At 39.3% G+C, this 26,650-nt stretch overlaps 1 protein-coding gene and 1 long non-coding RNA gene across 3 annotated transcripts in view; both read right to left on the bottom strand.

Annotated features, from left to right (window-relative positions):
- The window catches only part of LOC123457326 (vomeronasal type-2 receptor 116-like), a 38,058-nt gene extending 17,679 nt beyond the window's left edge, over positions 1-20,379 (bottom strand). Inside the window, 1 exon segment of the mRNA XM_045141310.1 lies at positions 20,104-20,379. Coding sequence (XP_044997245.1) covers positions 20,104-20,379 — 276 coding nt within the window.
- A 257-nt stretch (positions 20,380-20,636) lies between these two features.
- The window catches only part of LOC123457330, a 45,594-nt gene continuing 39,580 nt past the window's right edge, over positions 20,637-26,650 (bottom strand). For both annotated transcript variants that reach the window (XR_006634998.1, XR_006634997.1), the window contains exons 2-3: positions 21,648-21,682; positions 20,637-20,814 (exon numbers count right to left, since the gene is read on the bottom strand). This is a non-coding gene — a long non-coding RNA (uncharacterized LOC123457330). The remainder of the gene's footprint in view (positions 20,815-21,647; positions 21,683-26,650) is intronic.

Here is a 26,650-nt window from a genome sequence, read left to right as displayed (position 1 = left end):
CCTGGGTGAATAGATAATGAATGTACAGCACATTCACACAATGGGATTCTACTGAGTGGTACAAAAAATACTGTGAAATTTGTAGAATATGGACATATGTGGAACAGAATATACTCAGTGAACACACACAATCACAGGAAGAAAAAAAGCTTTGCATGTTATCACTCATTCTTGGCTCCTAATCTGGACCAGCTTGAGTTGCCAACATAGCTGATAGGAAACTCAAAGCCCAGACATTAGGGTTGGAAGGCTTTGGTGGTGGGGGCAGGGGGAGATGAAGGAGATATGATGGGTTAGGTTTGTGGGGAAACAAATACAAAACTAAATCCAAAAGTGAACTATTACCATATAAACCTTTATCCCTGGAGGTCAAATAAAAGATATAACCTTCAACAGGAACATGGGGTGAGTACCTGAAAAGAAGGGCCCCGGAGAAGATAGGATGAAGCATTACCTTAATTTCGTTGTTGTTGTTGTTACCATGGGCCTGTAACTCTCAGAACCAGAAATTGGTTGCTATCCACAATAAACTGTTGATCTGTCAGAGCTTCAAGGTCTCCCCCCAAAAAACAAACACGTTTCAGACAAAGTACTTGGACAATTAGGCGAGGCCAGTTAAGATACTGCTTTTATATTTAGTTAACATGGAACAGGATGTATTTCTACATGAAATTATTAATTTGTGTGACATTGAAATTTGAGCTTGATGCTCTTCCATCACCTATGTTTATCCCTTACCCAATTCTTACCATATCCCTTCCTTACCCGAAATATTGCTCATGTCATTCATGTCATATGTATTTATTTATATTTTGCATATGACTGACTATATTTGTCATCTTGTTTTTTATTGCCCATTTTTACATCAGTTTCCATCTCCCAGCTCCTTTTAGACTAATGCCTTTCCCCAAATGGTTAGTCTTCTGTTATCATTACTACATATGACATAAAATGTATTCTGTTTTGAATCTGATTTATTTTCTTTAACATGACAGACCCCTAATTCATACACTTTGCTAATGTCTTACTAATATTGTTTCTTATATCTAAATAAAATTCTACTGTACATGTTTATATGTATGTATATACGTAGGTAGGTAGGTATGCAATTTTCAGTGCTCTTTAATGTGAAAACTGGTATGCAATCTGATTCTGATCAATACATTTGACTATTGATTCAATGATGTCTAGGAAGTTTGGGACTCCACTTTTAAATATCATTTATATGTTCCCATATTAATTATCTTCCATATGAATTCATGGGAAATATTTTCTCCCTTCTGAGGATGTCTGGTTTCTCTGCTGTTTTCTTTCTTGTCAGATGCCTTTTATCAGCATATGTTACCAATTGTCCATTCTTGCTGTTATTTATGGAGGCACTTGAGCGCTTTCAGGAATTTCATTGTATATAAAAAGCATTAAAGAATCTTTCTGGGCTGAAGGGATGGCTTACATTTAAGGCATTTGCCAGAAAAGCCAAAGGACTCAGGTTCAATCCCCTAGGACCTATGTTAGCCAGATGCACAGGGGAGTGCAATCATCTGGAGTTCGTTGGCAGTGGCTGGAAGTCCTGGCAGGCTCGCTCTCTCTCTCTCTCTCTTTCTTTCCTCTTTCAAATAAATAAAAATAAAATATTTTTTTAAAAAAGGATCTTTCCTACATATACCTCAAGTTCAAAATTTCATGTCTTCTATTGAAATTGTTTATAAATTTTCAATTTATATTGTAATATGGTGAGAAATACAGTTCTTGTTTGTTTTTCTGTGTGAACATTTATTTTTCCATCATTGATTCTTATGACATTACTTATCTCCAATACATTGTTTTGGTATACGTGACAGTTTTTCATTGCTGTTAACAAATATCATACCAGAAGCAATTTATGGATGGAAAAGAGCTTCATTCAATGTATATCGTGATAGGAAAACATGGGAGACATGAGTGGGAAGCTGAATCACATTTGCATGCAGGACTCAGAAGAACAGTTTGTGACAAATGTTCTCCAGTGTGGCTCCACTGCCTGAAGTTTTCATAACCTTCCCAATCCTTGGCAACTGCATACATCAAAGAGGCATATGATTTCAGTTCATGTTCTGATTTTCTTGAAGCTTACTGGAATTCATTTTTGCATTTTATCAAGTCTTCATTAAGTTTAGTCAATTGGTTACTGAAATCTTCCATTTGTTGACTCATCATCAATTTATTTATATCAATCTTGAGGGTTCTAACGTTTTCTTTAAACAAGTTAAGCCTACTGTAAAAAGCATAATATTCTAAGAGATGACTGTTCAATTTCACTGATACAATTGTTGGTCATTTGATGGTTTGCTTCCAGCTCATCAATTCTTTGGATCAAGGTCTCTTTTGATCTACCAATGAGGTTGCTGTGTTTTCATTTGTTCCTGTATGTGCTGTGGAATCAGGCCTTTTTCTATGGTATCCTGACTGGTCACTGGGTACCAACATCCCTGTTTACCTGAGTTAGAGGGTGCACAGGACAAAGACAAAAACTTGCTTCCACAATAAAATAAAGACTCTTCCTAAAATGGATAGACAACAATGCAAAAAAGCCAACAAAAGTCAGAAAACTGAGAGATCTCCACCAAAGATGCCTTGACCTACAGTAGAAGATCTCAACAACCAGTTGTTTAAACTTAAATAAGACTTGATCAAATGCAAGAATAAACTACAGGAAGCATCAAGAAAATCAAATCAGAACTCTAATTAAAATTTGCCTCAAAAAAGTGATGGAAGTGATGCAAAATAACACAACAGAAAACAAAAATCAAATAGAAATTATAAAAACCTCTCTAGAACCCCTCACCAACAGAGTTATTTATGTGGAAGACAAAACCTCAGACCTGGAAAACAAGACAGAAGAAATTGATCAGAAGGCCAAAAACTTTGCCTAATTCAGAAAAGCAACTGAACAGAATGCAAGGGAACCAAGCATTTGGATCATGGGTATATCAGAAGGAGATGAAATTCAGGCCAGAGGCATAGCGACCATATTCAAAAAAATTATTGAAGAAAAATTTCTGAATATCACAAAAGAGAGGCCCATCCAGATACAAGAAGTCTACAGAACGCCGAACAGACATAACCAAATAAGAAACTCTCCAAGACACATCATATTTTAAATTCTTAATGATGAAAACAAAGAGAGAGTAGTAAAAGCAGAAAGAGAAAAACAATTCACAACATACAAAGGCTGTCCCATCGAATTACATCAGGTTTCTCAATGGAAACCCTAAAAGCCAGAAGGGCCTGGAATGGAACACTTCAATGTCTGAAAAACTATGGCTTCCAACCCAACCTTGTCTCCTGAGCAATAGTATCCCTCATAATAGATGGTGGGAGGAAAACTTTCCACAAAAATGTCAACTCTATGATTATATGAACACAAAGTCAAACATACATAGAATATTTGAGGGGATACTCCATGCAGAACATTCAAACAATCAAAGAAGAATGGAGGGCATCACGACAGGTTATTTGTTGCTAAGTAGGTTAGACCATGAGTTGTTTGGACAGATATTGGTCATTTCCCACAGTCGGCCATGTAGTACCTTCTGGCACTAGATACGCTGACTGTCTGGGGACTGACTCTCTCCTGGCTTCCAGCCATGCCATTCCATTTTACGTGTCAGCTGCATGTGGTGTCTTCAGCAGTAGGGTCTTACCACTAACATTTGGTGGGTCATCAAGTACTCTGACAGAAATCTGTCATTCTTTTAAGAAACCTTGTAGGTTTCTCTAATGAAAAGCTCATTCATTGTGGATGGTAGCCCCATGCTGGTACTGGGAGTTACATGTCAGTGCCCACTAAGAAAATGAGGAAAAAGATAACTAATATACAAGAGTTAGAGAGGAGAGAGAAAGAGAGAGGGAGAGGAAGGGAGGGAAGATGTATAAGATTTAGGTTAGACTTGATCCTACCCTCTCTAGTGTCTTGTGGTTCAGGTGTTTCCTGTAAGGGCCTGGTGAAGGTTCAGCCATTTGGTCTGCCTTTTAGGAAGTAGAATTTATGTACCATTGCTGTTTGGATCTAAATTAGTGTTCCCCACCCCTTCGAAGTCCTCCCTTCCCTCCCCATCCATCCTATTGTATAGTACATGAGATGCTTGCTGGGTATGTAAGGAATCTTGGGTAGATTCAGATTAGGTGCTGTAGATGAGTGAGACTATGTGGCGATTTTTTTTTTTTTTTTCTGTGATTGGATAAGTTCACTGAGAATGATCTCCGTTGGAGAAGCTGCTTCTCTTTTTCAGATAGATGCAGATCCCAAGGACAGAGCCACCCCATCATACCTCAAAAGGGCCCCAGCTGAAACAATGAAAATTGGTGAAACAAGCAAGGGTGCTGTTTTCCTGATGAACTGGATACCAGCACAAAGGGGAAGGAGACCAACACAGAGAAAAATCAACGTCTACCAAATCAGAGAGCCAGAGCCCCAGAAGCCCCCAACACCTCATCACTGAAGCAGACCAAAAAATGAACCCGGGCTGGAGAGGTGGCTTAGCGGTTCAGAACTTGCCTGTGAAGCCTAAGGACCCCGGTTTGAGGCTTGGTTCCCCAGGTCCCACGTTAGCCAGATGCACAAGGGGGTACACGCATCTGGAGTTCATTTGCAGAGGCTGGAAGCCCTGGTGTGCCCATTCTCTCTCTCTCCCTCTATCTGTCTTTCTCTCTGTGTCTGTCACTCTCAAATAAATAACTAAATAAATTTTAAAAAATAAAATAAAAAAAAAATGAACCAAACATGGCTCAGGGAAATTTTGTGGAAGAGGGGCAGAAAGAATGTTAGAGCCACATGTTGGGTCATGATATGCAGAGACATTTATTCTACCAATAACTGTGGGCTAACTCCAAAATGCACGACCCATATACCTCAACAAGGAGAGGCCAAATGGAGGGGGTAGGTCATGGATGAGCCCAATAATGGTACCAAATGGCCTGCATTTGCTGAATAGAAAACTAATTAAAAAAAAAAAAAAGGAGCATGGAGGGAAAGATTTCTTCTCATATATATTATTTAGGGCAAACAACTATAGTTCATATTCTCCCAGTACATGTGGGAATGATGTTTTGGGACATATACTGGACAGTACAGTGTTTGTTGGCATTTTTCTAGTCCCTGTTGCTTCCTGTATCCTCACAAGTCATGGTAGAATTCGCTGTAGCTTGGGCTATTTCTTGGAATCAGTAAAAATTCTAATGCAAAACAGTTCACAGTTAAGTGTTATGTGTACTGTAGCTCTGGATAGAAGACAAAATAAGGATAGGGAGAATTTTTGCCCAGAATGTGGTGATAAAACATAATTCTGAAATAGTTTATGATTTTTTGGAGAAATGATGGACTTCTCACAAATGGATTTCAGTGTCTTCTATATTGTTCTGTTTTTATTGCTTTACATTGTCCATATAAAAAAGTTTCATTACAATTGAAGAGACATTACTTAGTGTTGACATAGTGTGTTTTTAATGAAAACTTAATATAGCTTTGCAAGTACTTGCACGGATTTGTAATATCCTTAGTCAGTGGAAAGAAAAATAAAAAGCTATCATGCTGGTCATAAATTCTAGGGTTGTTTCTGCTGTAAGAGATTTTTACCTTCAGATCTTTTTGCCTCTCATTTTAGGCATGTTAAACTCCCAGGGAAGGTTTCAAATGTGAGAGAAGTGAGGTTGCACTAAAAGCCACAAAAATAGATTTTCATCAGTCATGTAAAATGGTTTTCTGAAGGAAAATAATTTTAAGAAAAATTGAAAAGGCTATCTCAATTACTATCCAATAATCTTACCTCTAAATCTTCCACACAGCATACTCTAACTTGAGTTTACAGCCATCACTTCTAACTTAAAAAGAACATTACTCTTAATTTTATTCAATGACTACCATACATTTTAAAGAACATACATAAATATGAAAGATATTAAAGGATGAAAATCAATAAGGAACTGCATAAACAGATAAAATATATAATCATAAATTTCAGGTATATAAAATATCACATTATGCAAGATAATCCTCAATATACCCATGACAAAAATATTAAAATTGTTCAAATACTGAGTTAAGTAAAAAATTTAAAAAGTAAAGGCTTTTTAAGTCATTTTTTGTTTGTTTGCTTTATTTGAGAGCGACAGAGAGAAATAGACATAGAGAGAGAGAGAAGAGGCACATCAGGGCCTCCAGGGCACATGAACTCCAAACACATGTGCCACTTTGTGCAACTGACTTACATGGGTACTGGTGAATGGAGCCTCAAACCAGGATCCTTAGGCTTTGCAGGCAAGTGCTTAACTGCTAAGCCATCTCTCCAGCCTAAAGGTAAAGAATTTAAAGATAAAGTCAAGAAACTCTTGTAGAACTTATAACAAATATGATGAACAATAAAATGGTCACTCTTAGAACATATGGCTACTAAATATGAAAGAAATTGTACAGTAAGAAATGACAGAAAATTGAGGAAAGATACTTCCAGTTAAGATGGCTGCATAGGTACCACACCAAAGCAACCTAGGGGGGAAAAAGACCAAAAAATCTCAGCAAAATATACACTTTTTACTAAAAAGTGAGGTGTATAGGAAATTGAAGCGGCAGTGGAGAAGTAGAAGAGATACAGAGCATCCAGAGCCCACACAGGCCGGCAAAAGCGGCTCCGTAAGATCGGCCAACTGCGGCAGTGGTGCACCAGAAAGCAGCCAGGCTCGATTTCCACCACAGGAAAAGCGAAGTGCAGGAGCTTCCACTCACACTGGCACTCTCCGCAACTCAGGAAACGGGAAGGGAGAGCGGCAGTGAGCAACAGAGGAGCAGACCGCGAAGTAGAAGAACACGTGGAGCAGCGAGCGAACCACAGCAGCTGCAGCTCCCACCCCTCCCCCACTGCCTGAGCCCTGCTCTGGCAAACAGAGCAGCGGTCCTGGGACCCGTCCATTCCAACTTGAGCCGACAGCGGGAACCAAGCAGGAGCAGAGTTCAGCAGCAACATCAGTGGCTACGGCACCAGTAACAGCGGCCCCAGCAGTAGCAGCTCCAGTTGCAGCAGCAGCAGCAGCAGACCCAGCAGCACCAGACACAGGAGCGGCAGCAGTGGCAGACCCAGCAGCAGCAGCTTCTGTGGGAGCAGCGGCAGTGGACACAGCAGCAGCAGCTTCAGCAGCAGTGGTGGCTCCAGCAGTGGCAGCTACAGCAGCAGCAGAGGCAGCAGCAGTGGTGGGTCCAGCAGCAACACCTTCAGCATCAGCGGCTACAGACCCAGCAGCAGTTCCAGCAGCAGGGGTGCTGATCTGCAGGGCCACACTTGCCAGGCTCAGTTTGCCCTGCAGGAAAAGCCAGCGCCCAGCTCCAAGAAATAGAACAGCAGCCCGACGACACAGGCAGCAACTTGACTGAGACCAAAATCATCCAAGGTAACGGATTACACCAGGGAAGGGTCTCACTTGGTTGCAAGTTCACTTGGATGCCTGAACAGACCAGAAATCTTAACCTCTTTGTTGATAGAGGATCTGGTCATTATAATAACTACTCTTGCATACATACTTGGGGCTGTTTTTGATTGAATGTGTACAGTGTTTAGTTAAACTTTAGAATCTACCTGTATTTTATTCAACTCAGCTGCTTGAATACTCCTATAGCAGGGAAACTCAACCCCTAAGAACATCTTTGTAGATACTCTGAGAGTCTTAAGAGCCACACCTAACACCTTAAGGTCCTACCCGGAAAATATATTACATCAAATCAATTGATACAGCTAAGAATACACAGCTAGCTAGAAAATCCAAGCATTAACTTAATCCAAGATGCAAAAATATATACATTATAACACAAGAAACACTAAAAAGCAAGACGATATAAACCCACCTAAAAGTATTAATGCATCAGAAATGTCCTCCAGTGAGAAAGAGTTAGAGGAAATGCCTGAGAAAGAGTTCAAAAGAATGATTGTAAATATGTTCAAAGAAGTCAGACAACAAATCAAAGGAGTCAAAGAGGAACTTAAAGAGGAAATCAAAGGAATCAAAGAAGATGCAGGACACCAATTTCATGAAATAAAGAAGGCAATACAAGACATAAATAAGGAAATAAAAATAGTAAAGAAAAACCAGTCAGAATTACTAGCAATGAAGAACACAGTAAATGAAATAAAAAACGCTGTAGAAAATCTCACCAGTTGGATGGATGAGGGAGAGGACAGAATATCTAAGCTAGAAGACCAGGTGGCAGACCTAATGCAGTCCAACAAAGAGAAAGACAAACTTATAGAAAAGTATGAGTGGGAATTTCAAGATATTCGGGACACTATGAAAAGATCCAATATAAGAATTCAGGGCATAGTAGAAGGAGAAGAACTCCACTCCAGAGGCATAGTAGGCGTCTTCAACAAAACTATAGAAGAAAATTTCCCGAAAATTGGGAAAGAGGTGCCAATGCAGATACAGGAAGCCTTTAGAACCCCAGCCAGACAAAACCAAGTAAGAACCTCTCCTCGCCATATTATAATCAAACTTCCAAACACACACACCAAAGAAAAAATATTGAAAGCAGTTAGAGAGAAAAATCAAGTTACCTACAAAAGCAAGCCCATCAGGATTACAGCAGATTATTCAACACAAACTTTTAAAGCCAGAAGGGCTTGGAGTGATATATTCCATGTTCTGAAAGATAACAACTGTCAACCAAGGTTATTTTATCCTGCAAAGCTATCCATTCAAATAGATGGAGAAATAAAGACATTCCATGACAAAAGCAGTTTAAAGGAGTATTTGAAGACAAAACCAGCTCTACAGAAAATACTTGATAGAATCCTCCATGCTGAACAAAAGGAAAAGCACACATATAAGGAACCTAGAAAAAACAAGCAATACTCAAATACTAGTTAACAGAAGAGAGCGCAGGTAGAACCAGAAACACACACACACACACACACACACACACACACACAAAAGGCAAACAAAAATACACACCTTTCAATAATATCTCTTAATATCAACGGCCTCAATGCCCCAACGAAAAGACATAGATTTGCAGACTGGGTTAAAAAGCAGGATCCTATAATTTGTTGTCTCCAAGAAACTCGCCTTTCTACAAAGGATAGATATTATCTTAGGGTGAAAGGTTGGAAGATGGTGTTTCAAGCAAATGGGCCTAGAAAACAAGCAGGGGTTGCTATCCTAATATCAGACAGGGTAGACTTTAGTCCGACGTTAGTCAAGAAAGATAAGGAAGGTCACTTTATATTGATTAAGGGCACACTCCAACAGGAGGACATTACAATCCTAAACATATATGCACCTAACATGGGGGCTCCCAAATTCGTCAAACAAACACTATTAGAACTAAGGTCACAGATAACACCAAACACAGTGGTGGTGGGTCACTTTAACACCCCACTCTCATCAATTGACTTGGAAAGAATAAACAGAGAGGCATCTGGACTAAATGAGGTCATAGAAGGAATGGACTTAACAGATACATACAGGACATTTCATCCAGTGTGGAGGTTCCTAAAACAGCTGGAGATTGATCTACCATATGACCCAGCTATAGCACTCCTAGGTATATATCCAAAAGACTCATCACATTTCCTTAGAAGTACGTGCTCAACCATGTTTATTGCTGCTCAATTTATAATAGCTGGGAAATGGAACCAGCCTAGATGTCCATTAACAGATGAGTGGATAATGAAGATGTGGCACATTTATACAATGGAGTTCTACTCAGCGGTAAAGAAAAATAAAGTTATGAAATTTGCAGAAAAATGGATGGAGCTGGAAAGTATTATACTAAGTGAGGTAACCCAGACCCAGAATGCCAAGCGCCACATGTTCTCTCTCATATGTGGATCTTAGCTACAGATGACTGGGCTTCTGCGTGAGAATGAAAATACTTAGTAGCAGAGGCCAGTAAGTTAAGAAGGAGACATAAAGGGTAGAGAAAGGAAGAGGGGAGGCTACTTAATAGGTTGATATTGTATATATGTAAATACAATGATTGTAATGGGGAGGTAATATGATGGAGAATGGAATTTCAAATGGGAAAGTGTGGGGGTGGGGAGGGAGGGAATTACCATGGGATATATTTTATAATCATGGAAAATGTTAATAAAAATAAAAAAAAAAAGCCAAAAAAATTTGTAATGCCTCATTGGCAAATTGTTCCCTTAAAAAAAAAAATTTAAAAATATGCTGACAGAAAACGGGAAGAAGCCATTCTACATGTAGTTTAATGGGAGAAAGAGATACCACCAGTGAAGATACTCAGCAGTGGACACCGAAGCCTTATAATAGGTCAGCTAGGCCAAATGAGCCAATGGGTGCAATAGCAGCACGTCTGTCATGGTGGAAACCAACTGCCCTCCAATTGGACTGGAGGCCCACTCCATGGGAGGGAATAGATCCCTGATACTGGAATCCGAAAACAGGGGGAGTCATGAGCCCTAAGGGTGTAACATCTGCTGCTGCTGGATAAATTTATATACTATGCTTATCAAACTGCCCAGTAAGCACTTCTCTTAATAACCATACCCATATATTAATGCTACTCTCACTTTGGATAGAGAATCTTCTATTTTTTCATGGCAGTGACCTTGGGATGACTCAGAAGGTATCATGGTACTGGAAACAAATGACTAGAATACTGAGTAACATCTCAATCACAACTTCCAAGGGTCAGGGTTTACTGTGGAAGAGGTGGTAGAAAGAATGTAAAAGCCAAAGGAAGGGTAGGACTCCTTACAATGTGCTCCCTCCAGACATAAAATGGCCTGGATATCCATGACCTCATAGTGCCTGACACTACCTGCACAAGACCATCATAAGAGGAGGAAAAGATGATGACATTAAAATAAAAGAGACTGATTGAGAAGTGGGAGGGGATATAATGGAGAATGGAATTTCAAAGGGGAAAATGGGGGGAGGGAGGGTATTAACATGGGATATTTTTTATAATCCTAGAAAATGTTAATAAATTTAAGGAGGGCTGGAGAGATGACTTAGCGGTTAAGCGCTTGCCTGTGAAGCCTACGGACCCCGGTTCGAGGCTCGGTTCCCCAGGTCCCATGTTAGCCAGAGGCACAAGGGGGCGCACGCATCCGGAGTTCATTTGCAGAGGCTGCCCATTCTCTCTCTCTCCCTATATCTGTCTTTCTCTCTGTGTCCGTCACTCTCAAATAAATAAATAAATAATTTTTAAAAAATTTAAGGAAATAAATTTATTAAATACAAAACATAGGCTACAAACATAATGGAAGAAAATGTCCACCTATTAAAATTTGACTATGAATTTAAGAGGATATATATAAATCATATGGAATCCTACATTTTGGACAAAGGAACACTCAGGTAACATACAAGATTGCTAAAAATTTTCAGGACCAGGGATGGGATACCTTCCAGTGAGTTGTTGGCCAGGGAGGTGCCTGATGCCCCCAAAATATTAGAAGCCATTGCTGAGGCCCTTGGATTCCCACCAGGAATAGATGGTAAGACCCTATTGCTGAAGACTCCATATACTTGGGCTGCAAGGCCAATGAGAAATCCTGCTGGAACTGAGGTAAAAACTTCCTCTATGTAGACCAGCTGACAGAAAGCTGGAAGAAGCCATTCTGCATGTAGTTCAATGGGAAAAAGAGAAATCACCAATGAAGATAATCAGCAGTGGACACTGCAAACCTTACAATTGGCCAGCCAGGCCAAATGAGCCAACAGGTGCAATAGTGGCACGTCTATGATGATGGAAACCAACTGCCCTCCAATGGGACTGGACTCCCATTCCATGGGAGGGAATACAACCCTGATACTGAAAACTTAAAACAGGGGTAGTCATGAACACTAGGGATGTAACATCTGCTGATGTCTGGATAAATGTATATACTATGCTTATCAAACTGCCCAGTATGCACTTCTCTTAATATTCATACCCTTAGATTAATGCTACTCTCACTTTGGTTATAGAATCTTCTCTTTTCAGATGGCAGTGACCTTGGGACAACTCAGAAGGTATCAGGGTGATGGAAAGAAATGACTAGAGTACCAAGTAACATCTCAATCACACCTTGGAAGGTGTGATTGGGTCTAATGTGGAAGAGGTGGTGGAAAGAATGTAAGAGCCAAAGGAAGGGTAGGACTCCTTACAACGTGCTCCCTCCAGACACAAAATGGCCTGCATATCCATGGCCTCACAGTGCCTGACACTACCTACACAAGACCATCATAAGAGGAGGAAAAGATCATGACATCAAAATTAAAAGAGAGACTGATTGAGAAGAAAGGGGGCATGATGGAGAATGGAGTTTCAAAGGGAAAAGTGGGGGGAGTGGAGACAGTACCCTGGGGTATTTTTATAATCATGGAAGTTGTTAATAAAAATTTGGAAGAAAAAAAATTGACTATGATATGTAAAGAACTCAAAATAAAGAAATACAAAATCAAACAATGAATATAAATGGGATATGGAACTGAACAGAAAGTTCTCAAAAGACAAAATACGAATGGGCAAAAATATTTCAAAAACTATTGCACATTTTAGCCATCAGGGAAATGCAAATTTGAATGACTTTGTGGTTTAGAGAGAGTTGTAACTGATTGCTGTCTGATTCCAAATGAGGTTTACTAAATGAGAGGGAATGTATCTGATAATAAACACCTATTCAAAAAAATCTATGATTTTGGGCTGGAGAGATGGCTTAGCAGTTAACACACTTGCATATGAAGCCTAGGGATTCAGGTTTGATTTTTTGTTATGCATGTAAGCCAGATGCTCATGCATCTGGAGTTTGTTTTCAGTGGACAGAGGCCCTGGCATGCCAATTCTCTCCATTCCTCCCCCCCACTTCCTGTCTGCCTTATTCTTTCACAAATACATCAATTAAATACTTTAAAAAACTATGATTTGGAAAGATACAGTCCCTGAGGAAAGCTATTAGCATGATTTGGCTAAATGAAAACATTGTACCTATCAAATTTCTCTCTAAAGAATTTATCTTTGCCCATAGATTTGTGATGCTCTAACTTAGGTTCAGATAAATTCTTTTGCAGATGGTGGTGACTATAAAGAAGGCTCAAAAGTCATCAAAGTTCAAAGAAAAAATGACTGTTGGAATGGGGAGATGGCTTTGCCATTAAGGTCTTTGCTTATAAAGCCAAATACCCAGGCTCGAGACCCTGGAACCTATATAAACCAGATGTACAAGGTAGTGTTTGCATCTGGAATATGTTTGTAGCAGCTGGAATTCCAGGGGTGCCAATTCCCTCCTTCTCTCTCTCCCTCTCTGTCTCTGTCTCTCTCTCTCTCTCTCTTAAATAATAAATAAAAATAAAAATATCTTACAAAGAAAAGGTGAGTGCTGAGTTCTTAACACTAAAGTAGACATTGATGCCACCTAATGCAAGGCTCAGTAACAACACTAAAGAGGGTGCTAAAAGGCCTTTGGAAAGCTATCTCCTAGACACCTTGCATCCTTTTTATTCATAAGCATTCTTTGTATTCATGACTTCACAGCAGGTGACATCACTCGCACAGGACGTCCACAATACTGGACACATCAACATTTCCAGGTGGATGATGAGGGAGGTAAAAAAGATATCAAAACAGTAGAGGGAAAAGCAAGATAAAAAAGTGGTTCAGTAGTAGGACAATGCAGAAGAAAAGACTGAAGATGAAAAGAGAAGAGAATAATGATCAAACAAAATGGATCTGTGTGAAGATTGTCAATAAAAGTCTTTTAAAAAAGTACAAAATGTGTATTGAGGAGATGGCTCAGCTATTAAAGGTGGTTGGCTATAAACTGTGTTCAATTCTCAAGTCACACATATATAAGCAGGTGTAAACACTGGAAAAATAAAATCTCACATTTGTTTGTAGCAGAAAGAGACCTTCTGCACCCATACTTCTCCTACATATATAAATAATAAATAAATAACACACATAGTCCTTAAAGTACAAGAAAGTTAGTGAGGTTTAGAATCTAGTTATGGGCCGGAGAGATGGCTTAGCGGTAAAGGCTCTTGCTTGCAAATCCAAAGGACTCAGATTCAATTACCCAGAACCCATGTAAGCCAAATGCAAAGGGGGCACATGTGTCTGGAGTTCATGTGCAGTGGCTAGCGGCCCTGGTGTGCCCAATATCTCCCTCTCCTTCTCTCTCTCTCTTTCTCTCTCTCTCTCTGGCTGTTTCTCTTCTACCCCTCAGCTTGCAAATAAATATTTTTTCAAAAGAATCTAGTTACAACCTAACCTATTTGCACATAAATGCTTAGTTGATTAGACATAAACTAACCCATCTCCTGTGTACATAACTCTCAATTATATCAGAAGCATATCCCCTACAACTATGTTACCTAATTGCCACAGAAAATAATCTCTCATAAAAAACATATACCAGGAGCTGGAGATACGGCTCAAATGTACAGGTGCTTGCTTGCCAAGCCTGGCACCCCAAGTTCAAATCAAGAGTACTGATGGAAACCACGTACACAAACTGGCACCCCCAGTTCAAATCAAGAGTACTGATGGAAACCACGTATACAAACTGGCACCCCCAGTTCAAATCAAGAGTACTGATGGAAACCACATACACAAACTGGCACCCCAAGTTCAAATCAAGAGTACTGATGGAAACCACGTACACAAACTGTCACCCCAAGTTCAGATCAAGAGTACTGATGGAAACCACGTACACAAACTGTCACCCAAAGTTCAGATCAAGAGTACTGATGGAAACCACATACACAAACTGGCACCCCCAGTTCAAATCAAGAGTACTGACGGAAACCACGTACACAAACTGGCAGCCCAAGTTCAAATCAAGACTACTGATGGAAACCACGTACACAAACTGGCACAGTCATCTGGAATTCGTTTGCAGTGTCAGGAGTCCCTGTCATGTCCATTCGGTCTTTCTCACCCTCATGCCCTCCATCTCTCTCTCTCCCCTCTACTTCCAAATTAACATGTAAAATATATTTTCAATATGTTTATGGCCTTTATCATCCTAAAAAAAAAGGCACAAAGACCATATAGGTCAGAAATATTTCTTGATTATGATTAAAGCTTCATTTAGAGAATAAACACAGAGCATCTGACTTTATGAGTTGGCTCATACATAAAAGGAATATTTGGTCTACATTCATAGTGATTTTATAGCTTTAATGTTGAAATATCCAGGAATTAACTACTGCTGGGTATCTTTAATAAATCCAGACTCTACAGCTAGTCACACTGGCACACACCTTTAATCCAAGAACTAGGAAGGCAAAAGTACAAGGATCCCTGTGAGTTCAACGTCAGCCCTGGTCGAGAAAGTAAGTTCCAGTCCAGCTTGTGTTAGAATGAGGCCCCATCTAGAAAACAAATTGAGGAACATACACAAATAGTAACCTCTGCTTCAATGGACCTTCAACTGAATGAACTTCCAGTAAATGAACAAAAGTAATTAATAAACATGTGCCCAGTGATTCAGGAATCAAACCACTGAAAACTTGCCCATGCCAAATAATGATTCATCTTTAAGACCAATGCCTGTGTTCTTCTCATATTAATTACATCATCTACTTTAAAGTATGTGCACACATGTGCAATACAGTGACATTACCTCCCACCCAAAACTATCAATTTCAAAGAACTGTTGCTCTGTGCTTGACAACAAACACAATGAAGAGACTTACAATATTGTTATGAGACTATATACTCTTATTGCCACTTTACAAAACAGGAAATCAAATTTTACATTGGATAAAATGGTAGACTTAGCTTTGGCTATCTATGTTTAAATACTTCTGTAGCAGTTGTCTTCTTGTTCCTGGGACACACCACCTGATCCAAACACTCTCCAGACCCAAACTTTCCAGAACAATGAGGACACTCCATGACCATGTATTTTCTGCATCTGTAATACTTCAAAACACCAATGCCAAGTGGGTGATGCTGAAAAATTCATTCCAGGCTGAAATGAAGCCAGACTTCCAAGGACCAAGAAACTCCTCCAGCATTCTTATTTCAGGGCCCCCTTTTAAGCATACCTTCTACTTTGAGCCTGCACTGGGTTGAGTCTCACCTGCAGTGCATAGTAGCTATTTCCCCCATTCACAGGAGCTGGACCACCCTTCAACAGGGTAAGCCTTTAACAAATGCAACTAAGGTGGCTAAACACTCTGGGTCCTAAAACTTATCTGTACATACTTCCTTCTTGCCAATCTTTATATCCTTCATATATTCTGCTCTACATTATTCTCCACCAAACAAATCAGTACATTACTTCTAAATTCATCATTACTCAAGGTCAAAGGACAACAGGAGAACAGTGAGAATATCAAACAAATTACATTTAGCCCAGATCCTAACAAAGACATCTTTCCTCTCTGAAAACTCAGGAGTCTACACAATTCATATCTCTTTCTGCATTTCAGTCCTTCATATTTTCATGTGAATAGCAAATTAACTTCTGCTTACAATCCTACACTTTCTTAGTCCAAAGTGCCAGATTCCTTGCATATTCCTCCTTAAGTCTCATTCCAAAAGTCTAAAAATCACATGGTTGGGGGATGGAGAGATTGCTTAGTATTAGAGCACTTGCCTACAAATGCTAAGGACACAGGTTCACTACACCACCACCCACATAAGCCAGATTCACAAGGCGGTGCATGCATCTTGAGTTCATTTGTGGTGGATAAAGGCCCTTCCATGGCCATATTTATTCTCTCTCTCTCTCTCTCTCTGAAACTAAAACTTTACAAAGTCATATGTTTGTGCTTTTTGTAGCATCAGCACCTTGGTAACAACTTTCTGTACTATTTACCTTATTACTTCAAAACAGCTTATGGAAAGACAAGGTTTATTTCCAACTGGCAGTTTTTCTTTGTTTACTTGTTTGTTGTTTCTCTTCATTGCTCTCTTATTTAAAATACATATATGATTTATTTATTTAATATATATTAAACACAAACAAGTATATATATTTATATGTTTTTCTTTCTTATAATTAACAACTTCCATGATTGTGAACAATATGCCATGGTAATTCCTTGCTTCTGCATGCTTTGAAAAGAAACTTCATCATGGTGGGGAAAACATGTCAAGAGCAAGCAGTTAGTCATAACGTCATCACAGCATGATAGAAGTAGAGAGTGAGCTTTGAATACCCAGTGTGGCTGAAGCAATTAACATCGAGATCAGCACTTAGTAACACACCTCCTCTACCTCACATAAAGGCTCCAATCTGGAGATTACATTCTTAAGTAATAAGAAGCTTGACCGTATTGTAGCTAGGAAACAAAACTGGGATTAGATAACCCCCTATCCCTGCTCAATTTATAACAGCTGGGAAATGGAACCAGCCTAGATGTCCCTCAACTGATGAGTGGATAATGAAGATGTGGCACATTTATACAATGGAGTTCTACTCAGCGGTAAAGAAAAATGAAGTTATGAAATTTGCAGAAAAATGGATGGATCTGGAAAGGATTATACTAAGTGAGGTAACCCAGGCCAAGAAAGCCAAGCAACACATGTTCTCCCTCATATGTGAATCCTAGCTACAGATGAATAGGCTTCTGCGTGAGAAGGAAAATACTTAGTTGAAGAGGCCAGTAAGTTAAAAAGGAGATATAAAGGGAAGGGAAAGGAAGGGAGGAGGATACTTAATAGGTTGATATTGTATATATGTAATTACAATGATTGTAATGGGGAGGTAATATGATGGAGAATGGAATTTCAAATGGGAAAGTGTGGGGGTGGGGAGGGAGGGAATTACCATGGGATATATTTTATAATCATGGAAAATGTTAATAAAAATTAAAAAAAAAACTTTCCATGATATAGTAATGGAAAAAGGCATCCTGAAAAAAACCCTAGTAGCTCACAATCTTAAACAGTCACTCAACCAATGGGATTCACATGAAGCTGAAGAAGTTATTTACAGGCAATCATATGGTAAGCAAAGCCAATAGATTACCCACAGAATGGGAGAAAATTTTTGCTGATTATCCAGCTGACAGAGGCCAAATCTCTAGAATGTACAAAGAACTAAAAAACCTAACAAATAAAAAGTCAAACAGCCCACCCCCAAATGGGGCAAGGAGCAGGACAAGCAATTCACAGAGGAAGAAATACAAATGGCAAACACACACTTAAGAAAATGTTCATCATCCCTAATCATCAGGGAAATGTAAATGAATACAACTACGAGATTCCACCTTACCCCAGTAAGGATAGCAAACATCCAAAAAATCAAATGAAAATAAATGCTGGCGAGGATGTGGAGAATTAGGAACCCTCAACCAGTGTTGGTGGGAATGTAAGATGGTACAACCTCTTGGGAAAGCAATATGGAGACTCCTGAAAAAGCTGACTATAGAATTACCAACAGACCCAGTTATTTCCTTACTAGGCATGTACACTAAAACCTTTAAACCACAGTCCAGAGAGATTTGCTCAACCATATTTTTGCAGCTCAATTTGTAATAGCTAAGAACTGGAATCAACCCAGATGCCCATCACTAGAAGAATGCATAACTAGGATGTGGTATGTCTACACAATGGAATTCTACACAGCAGTAAGAAAGAATGACACAATGAAATTTGAAGAAAAATGGCTGAACCTGGAACAGATCATTCTCAGTGAACTTACCAAATCGCAGAAAGAAAATCGCCACATAGTCGCACTCATCTACAGCACCTAACCTGAATCTACCCAAGATGCTGACATATCCATCAAACATCTCGAGGACTAGACAATAGGGTGGGTGGGGAGAGAGGGGACTGCAAGGCCGAGGGTGGGAGACACAAATCTAGACCCAAATGGCAGTGGTACCATAAAATTCTACATCCTAAAAGGCAGACCAAATGGTTGAACCTTCACCTTAGAGACAACACCTGAGCCACAAGACACTGGAGAGGGTATAATGAAGACTGACCTTAATCTTCTACAGCTTCTCGCCCTCTCTTTCAGTCTCTCTTCTCTCTAACTCTTTTATACTAGTTATCTTGTTCTGCATTTTCTTCGTGTAGCCTTGTCAATCTCATGTGAAGTATCACTAGAAAGCACCCTACTCCCAGTTCTTTTGTTGAGTGGGTCATTTACTCTGTCCTCACTAACTCATACACAAAAATGAACATGACTTATTTTACCCAACCCACCGTTAGCTAAAATATCGTTGACAGAAAACATCATGCCTTATCTGATCTAACGGATGTCTGAAGTAGTGTCTGGTTTTGATGTAGAATGAACTTCAGGACCACTCAGAGTATTTTTATACATAAAATTATTTATATATATTATTTATTAATATTTATAAATCAGACAATGAAATTATACCCCTGAACATAACATTACCAGTATTGATGAAACAAGGCCTGTCACCATTCCACTTCTCAAAAGCAGAAGTACTCAAGAGGTAGCATTAACACATGTTAAAACTATTACCAGCATCACAGAAACTAATACACTCTTAAGTCCTACAATTTATCTAAACTTATTGGTGGCTGAGGAAGACTAAATAAAACACAATCATGAAAAATCCCATTTGTTTATTTTTTTAGGTTTTTTAGGTTTCATCTAACCAAGGCTGAGCTAAAATTCACTATATATTCTCAGGGTGGTCTCCATCTCATGGTGTTCCTCCTAACTCTCATCCCAAGTGCTTCAGCCAGCTTGAAAAATCCTGGTTTTGGCATCTAATATCCATATATGATAAATAATAGTCATCAATATTTATGACACAGCAATTAATCAATTATACTCTTTGACTTATTTATATTAACACCAGTAATATTTATACTTACCACTAATTTCACCTTGACAATTTTATCTCCATCCCATATATACAGTAAATCAGAAACTATAGTCATCTCTTCATTAATTTTATCAGTAAATATATTACAACCTTTGCCAGGATGATGGATTAATCTCACAATACCATTATTTACTAATCTAATATTAATAATTATCCTTGTATCTGCTGCATTCCGACTTCTCCAAGGCACTGACTGCATATTCATCAGCAAGTGGCACAGTTACAATGCAAGCTCCACTAAGGTCCACAGGGCACAGCACAAACACCAGCTCTAATAATGTCCCCACATGACATTCACCACTTTACCTGAGCCTCTGCTTCCAGAAGCCTCGGCCTGGCCCGCACTTCCCAGGGCGCTGACTGGACACAGAAACATGCAGACCTGTGCTCGGCCCCTCCGGGTCTGCGGAGAACCGGGGTCTTCGCCCAATGCTGGCCACGCAGGGGCTGGACGCGCGCGGACGGGACGGGGCGGCCCGAGTCGGTCCAGCCCTGCGTAGCTGAGCGCACCTGTGAGGAGACTAAGGTCCGCTGCGTCCAGTCTCTGTCCACCCGTCCGTCTGGTGTCTCCTGGGCGGACATCGCGGGGCTCCACTGCTCAGCCTCCATCTCCTGCATCCAGCGCTGCGGATCCTCCTCAGCTCCTGAGTCCGTGGGCGCCGGTCCTGCCCTGGGCGGGGCTCTGTCTCCACAGCGACTGAGAGACGCGGAGCCGCGGAGCCTCCGGCACTGACCTCACAATGCACGCGGCAAGCGGTGCGCATGTGCGGACCTTGCAATAGCCCCGCCCCCAGATCTTGCCTCACAAAAGCCACATCCTCAGAGCATGCGCAGGACACTTTTTTTTTTTTTTTTTTTTAAGAATGTTGAGACTGGATAGATAGATAGATGGCTCAGTGGTAAAATCATTTGCCTGTAAAGTTCAAACACCCAAGTATGGTTTCATTTTTACCAGCTTGGTCATTCAAAGTGGGGTAGGAAGTTTTACCTGGTGTTTCTGATGTCCAATACGATAGCCTAAAAATATAAACAGAAATGATTGAATATGCATAATGATGACATAGCCTGTTATAATTTAACTAAGAATTAACATAGGAAAACATAGGTCATAGCACAATAATGAAAAAAATTAAGGTGCTTCCTGGGTATCTAATTTGTGTGATTGTGTAATGACTGTTTTGAAACCAAAATAGTAGAACTCTGTATGTCAAATGTCAAATGTAAATCTATACTCTGGAGGACAAATGAAACCTCCTGAAACACAAGTATTAAACCCAAGTGTAAATTCAATATCACTGTGACTTGTTTGCTTAGTTTTTGTGGGTTTCTTTCTTTCTTTCTTTCTTTTTTTTTTTTTTTTGAGGTAGGGTCTCACTCTAGCTCAGGCTAACCTGGAATTCACTATATAATCTCAGGATGGCCTTGAACTCACAGTGACCCTCCTACCTCTGCCTCCCAAGGGCTGGGATTAAAGGTGTGCACCACCATTCCTGGCTGGTTTTTGAGGTCGCATCTCATTCTAACCCAGGCTGACCTGGAATTCACTATCTATTTCAGGGTGGCCTCATAGTCACAGCAATCCTCCTGCTGCTATCTCCTGAGTTCTGGGATTAATGGTGGGTAGCATTACACCCTACCACTATGACCTTCTGTATTAGAGCAACACAATTGCTAATAAGCCATAAAAATCAGGCCACAATGTTGACCAAACTGTCAATGCAAAATTCAATGGAAAAAGCATTAGTTCTAAATATTCAAACCTGAATGATAGAACTCTGTTTTGATAGAACTTTGTTTTATATTTTCAACTTTACCTGCATTTTGAATCAAAGATAAGTAGGAACTATTACCTCATATTGTTGGTATCCATCAATTTCATCCAAAACTGGAGAAAGGAAAAAATAATATATGCATAATGAAGAAATATTTTCATAGCATTTCCCTTAATACTGGTATATGAGGTCATCATCAGATTTTACTTTAGCAAAGAAAATTCCACTTTTGGCATGATAATTAATTTATGTTGTTCTTTTATATCTGTATTAAAAATGATATGCAGTACTCTAAATGTCAAAAAACACATAAATCTATATTTGTACATACACCTGAAATTAAACAAAGCACTAGGAATTATTACGCAAATATTGCCAACTTGGAAACTAACTTATCTATACCTTTCTTAATCACTGTAGCAATTAATTCCTAATGAAAGAATAAAGTCATAACAGTCTTTACCAATCTTCAAAGCAAGATTACACAGCCTTACATAACTAAACACACCTATCAGCTTAATAACTATATGTTAAAAATTAGTTTTCACTGGCTGGAGATTTGGCTTAGCAGTTAAGGCGCATGCCTATGAAGCCTAAGGACCCAGGTTCCATTCTCCATGTCCCACACAAACCAGATGCACATGGCACATGCGTGCGTGTATAGTTTGTTTACACTACTACAGGCTCTGGCATGCCCATTCTCACTCTTTCTCTCTGTCTCTAATAAATAAATGAAAACAAATCTTAAAAAATTAGTTTTCATGTACTTTCATTTCATGTTTTAGCTTACAATATTTTTGTTTGTCTTTCAAGGTAGGGTCTTGCTCTATCCCCAGGTTACCTGGAATTCCCTATGTTGGTTCAGGGTGGCCTCAAATTCATAGTAATCCAGGGAAAACCTAAATTTTTTCTTGTCAAATTGAGCTACAATAGATTTCATGTAAGGATTCTCAGTGAAATGGTAAGAGACTATTTCATAATTATACACATTTAATCATTTCTGTTTTCATTTTTAATGGATATGAAAACATGAGATAATAGTTTGTACTCAACTTGGAATTAATATCTCAAATTTATTTAATTGTGTAATGTATGCAATGGAGATTTCAAATATTTACTGTCATATTTTGATACTAGATGTACATACAAACCAGGAGTGGTGGCACATGCCTTTAATTCCAGCACAGGGAGGCCATAGTAGGAGATTTGCCATGAGTTTGAGGCCACCCTGAGACTACAAAGATGTATATACAGCCAAAACACATGAAAGCAGAAATATACCTTTGGAGAATGTGGGTAGAAAAGAACAGTACCAGGACATGGAATAACAAGATTTACAGTTTGGAGCACTGTAAATGACCCCATACTTTCTGGGTTTTTTTTTGTTGTTGTTGTTGCAGCTGTTGTTGTTATTTGTTAGTTTGTTTTGTTTTTTGAGGTAAGGGATTTTTCTACCCAGGCTGGCCTAGAATTCACTATATACTTTCAGGGCAGCCTCAAACTCAGAAAGATCCTCCTATCTTGGCCTTTTGAGTACTGGGATTGAAGTACACCACGGGCCTATTTCTTCTCCAGCAGGTGGAGCCTACTGGCGGCAGATCTTGACACCAGCCCTAAGATGTGTTCAGAATCAGATCTCCGTTGCTGGTACTGGCTGTTGTTTCTCTCTCTGCTCTGCTGTGGATATATGAGGTGGGCCAAATTCTGCCAAAACGATGAAGCTTTCCTGGAGTCTGTAAGCCTGTAATGAAGCATTTCCTCCCATAAGGTATTTCTTGTTAGGTGTTTGTCCCAGTCATGAGAAGGTAACTGCAGCATCCTTTATCTGACATGACAGGGGTCTATGTCAACAAAGCCCAACATGTGTGTATTAAAAGGTCATAATTGAGCTTATTATTGTGCATACTATTAATAAAAATTTAAGCCTGCCAAGTATGGTGCCATGCTTCTTTAACACCAGTACTGGGGAGCTAGAGGTAGGAAGATGATCTTGAGTTCAAGGCCACCCTACAATACATAGTAAATTTCAGGTCAGTCTGGGCCTGAGTGAGACCTTAGCTTGATAAAACAATAAAATTATAATAATAATTTAAACCTTAAAATCAATGGCTTAGTATTTTGATTAACCTACTATTAATAACTAATGCCCATTAAGTATAACCCCATGATACCTAATCTTTATGGATTAAAGAATTGAATCCCTTCAGGTTACCTCTGTCCCCACTTTTCTTCTGCCTGCCACTAAATCATGAGAAGCAATATTCCCATCTTTGGCTTGAATACAAGCCCAGTGAAGCCATTGAAAGTGAGATCCCTCATGTTTCCTCATCACTAGTTTCTATATATCCTAATTCCTTTTCTAATGCTGTTTTAACACATAGTTGCATCTTTTCCCCTGCTTTTAAACAGTAATCTTCCTCTTGGTGGTATTCATACTTACATACAATTTGTGGATTACTACCACAAGGAATTTCCTACTATTGAGCTATATTATCTTATAACTATAATATGTTTTGAAAGAATAGTTTGTGGGGTTGGGAGGATAACTCAGTAGTTGAAGGCACTTCCTGGCAAAGCTCAGGCTCATTTCTCTAGTTCCCTCATAAAATCAGGTACACAAACTGGTGCGTGCATCTGGAACTCATTTCCGTGGCCCATGGCCCTGGTGTGGCCATCATGTGTCTGCCTCTTTCTCCCTCTCTCTCTCTCGTTAAAATAAATAAACAAAATACTTCTACTTTTTAAATTTATTTCATAGAGAAAGAAACATTAAGAAAATGGTACCACCAGGGCCTCTTGTCACTGCAAGGGAAATCCAGAGATGCAGTAGTTTTGAATCTGGATTGAGAAGGAATCAAATAAGGGATGGCAGGTCTTGCAAGCCAGCACCTTTCCCTGCTGAGCCATCTCCCCAGTCCACAGTTGGGATTGCTGACTCCTTCACTATTTGTCTTTCCACCATCTCCAGAAACATGCTCAGAAGTGAATACTTTCTTGCTTTTCATTGTTTCTCAGGACTGATGACCCAAAGAGTCATTTTTATCTGTTATTCCTTGAGCAGGAAGTATTACATAGCTACTCAGAGGGTGGTGTAAACATTGTCATTGCCTGACAATGTACTGCAAAAGTGCAGAGCTCAAGAATGACTTTGTCTGTCTGAACACCCTCCCCACACTTGTGTAAATTTTCACAGGGAAGGTCTCTGGGAACTCTGCTTCCATATCTCTCCACTTTAGATCTTTTTCTAGAAAGTTGCATGGTTTTAACTGTCAACTATGTTCATCTCACTATTTTTCCTTCTTTTGCTCCACTCTCCCTATCTTTCTCATTAAAGATTTCCTTTCTCAGTTCCTCTTCCTTATGTACTTTTCATTCTTGCGTACAAGAAAGTCTTCACTTGGTAATACTAATAACAGCTCATTTAGTGACGTCCTCAGTTTCACCTCTAGCTGAAGGTTGGTAACATATAGAAACACTTGGCATTTCACATCATTCCTTCATTAATATCCATTAAAAGAGATATTCCCCACTGGTATTCGTGTCTTAGAAAAAAACTTCTTTTTAAATATTTTATTTATTTATTTTGATAGAAACATGCAGATAGAGAAAAAACCAGCACTCCAGAGACTTCTCCCAGCTGCAAAAGAACTCCAGATACATGAGGCATCTTGTGCATCTGGTTTACATGGGTCCTGGGGAACTGAACCTAGGTCTTTTAGCTTTGTAGGCAAGTTCCTAAAGTGACAAGCCATCTCACCAGCCCATAATTGCTTTTAAAATGGAAATTTCACATGTGTTTTTAATACCATTGAAGTACATTATATAAGTCATTTTTATATAAAATTTTGTAGGTAGTCACTGAGAGTGTTTCCTCTGAGGGCTGCAGATGAAGCAGATAAAATTAAAGTAAAAGCAGTGGAAGGTAAGAACTATGGTGTATAGATGTATGTTATAGAAGACATGCTTAAGGACTGTAGATATGACTTAGCAGCCAAAGCATTGCCGACAAATCCAAACAACCCAGGTTTGAATCATCAGGACACAATTAAACCAAATGCACAAGGTGCTACATGTACCTGGAGTTTGCTTCTGGCAGCTAAAGACCCTGGCATACCCATTTTTCTCTTTATCTGCTTTTTCTCTCTGTCAAACAGATAAAATAAAATAAATTTTAAAAGCAGTTGTATATAAATTAAAGGACAATATTTAACATTCACTCTATTTGAAAACCAACATTACTGATAGTCTCTAGTTCAAGCCAATATGTTCCTCTTTTCTGGCTACTAACTCTGTAAACTTAGCACATAAACCTGGAGCATGAATATCCTCAGGCAAGATACTTACTCATATGCATATTTCATAAGATGACCTAACACCTATATTTCACACCTAATAGATGAGATGACTTCATCTAGTAAGAATAAACAGAATCTCATAATGACACTATAAGGTGTCAGACACTTAAAGTTCTTCCTATAGGTACCATAGTTTTAGTGCTTAAATAAAGCATGGCTTGGAAATAAAATTTCTGAGTATAATTTACTGAAAGCAAACAAAACATTTAAAAACATGTTTCACTCCGGCCAACAAAGGATTACTTAAAAATTTTCTTTCTGTAAACCACATGAAGTCGGGCTGGAGAGAGAGAGCCCAGTACATTGTTTGAGGACCTAAGCTTGACCTACTGGACCTCTGTAAAATGTCCAGCATGGAAGCACACCTGTACTTTATTCGGGCCAGCCAGTCCAGGCTAATTTGTGGGTTTAAGCCAATGAGATATCTTGTTGTAAAAGAGAAGGAACTCATTCCCAAGTGTGCAGGAGGTTGTTCTCAGGTCTCCACATGCACAACTACATATGCATGCATACAATGTCAAATCAAGAATGATTTATGTGCTGAGATGCCTCAATTAATTAATACAGAGCTTGTGCTCCAACTGGTGCACCCTATTTCGAAACCACGGACTTATAGAAAAGGCCAACAGCCATAGCAACCTTCTATAATCACTGCATACTGATGCTAGTGGGAGATGGGAGGCTGAGAGAAGTCTTCTCCCTGGAAGTCACTGGCAAGCAAGCAGA

This window comes from Jaculus jaculus, unplaced genomic scaffold, assembly GCF_020740685.1.
Source record: "Jaculus jaculus isolate mJacJac1 unplaced genomic scaffold, mJacJac1.mat.Y.cur mat_scaffold_36_1_2353498_arrow_ctg1, whole genome shotgun sequence".
NCBI classification, from domain to species: domain Eukaryota; kingdom Metazoa; phylum Chordata; class Mammalia; order Rodentia; family Dipodidae; genus Jaculus; species Jaculus jaculus.
The sequence above is the reverse complement of the archived record's forward strand: the minus strand, read 5'-3'. Positions and strand labels throughout refer to the sequence as shown.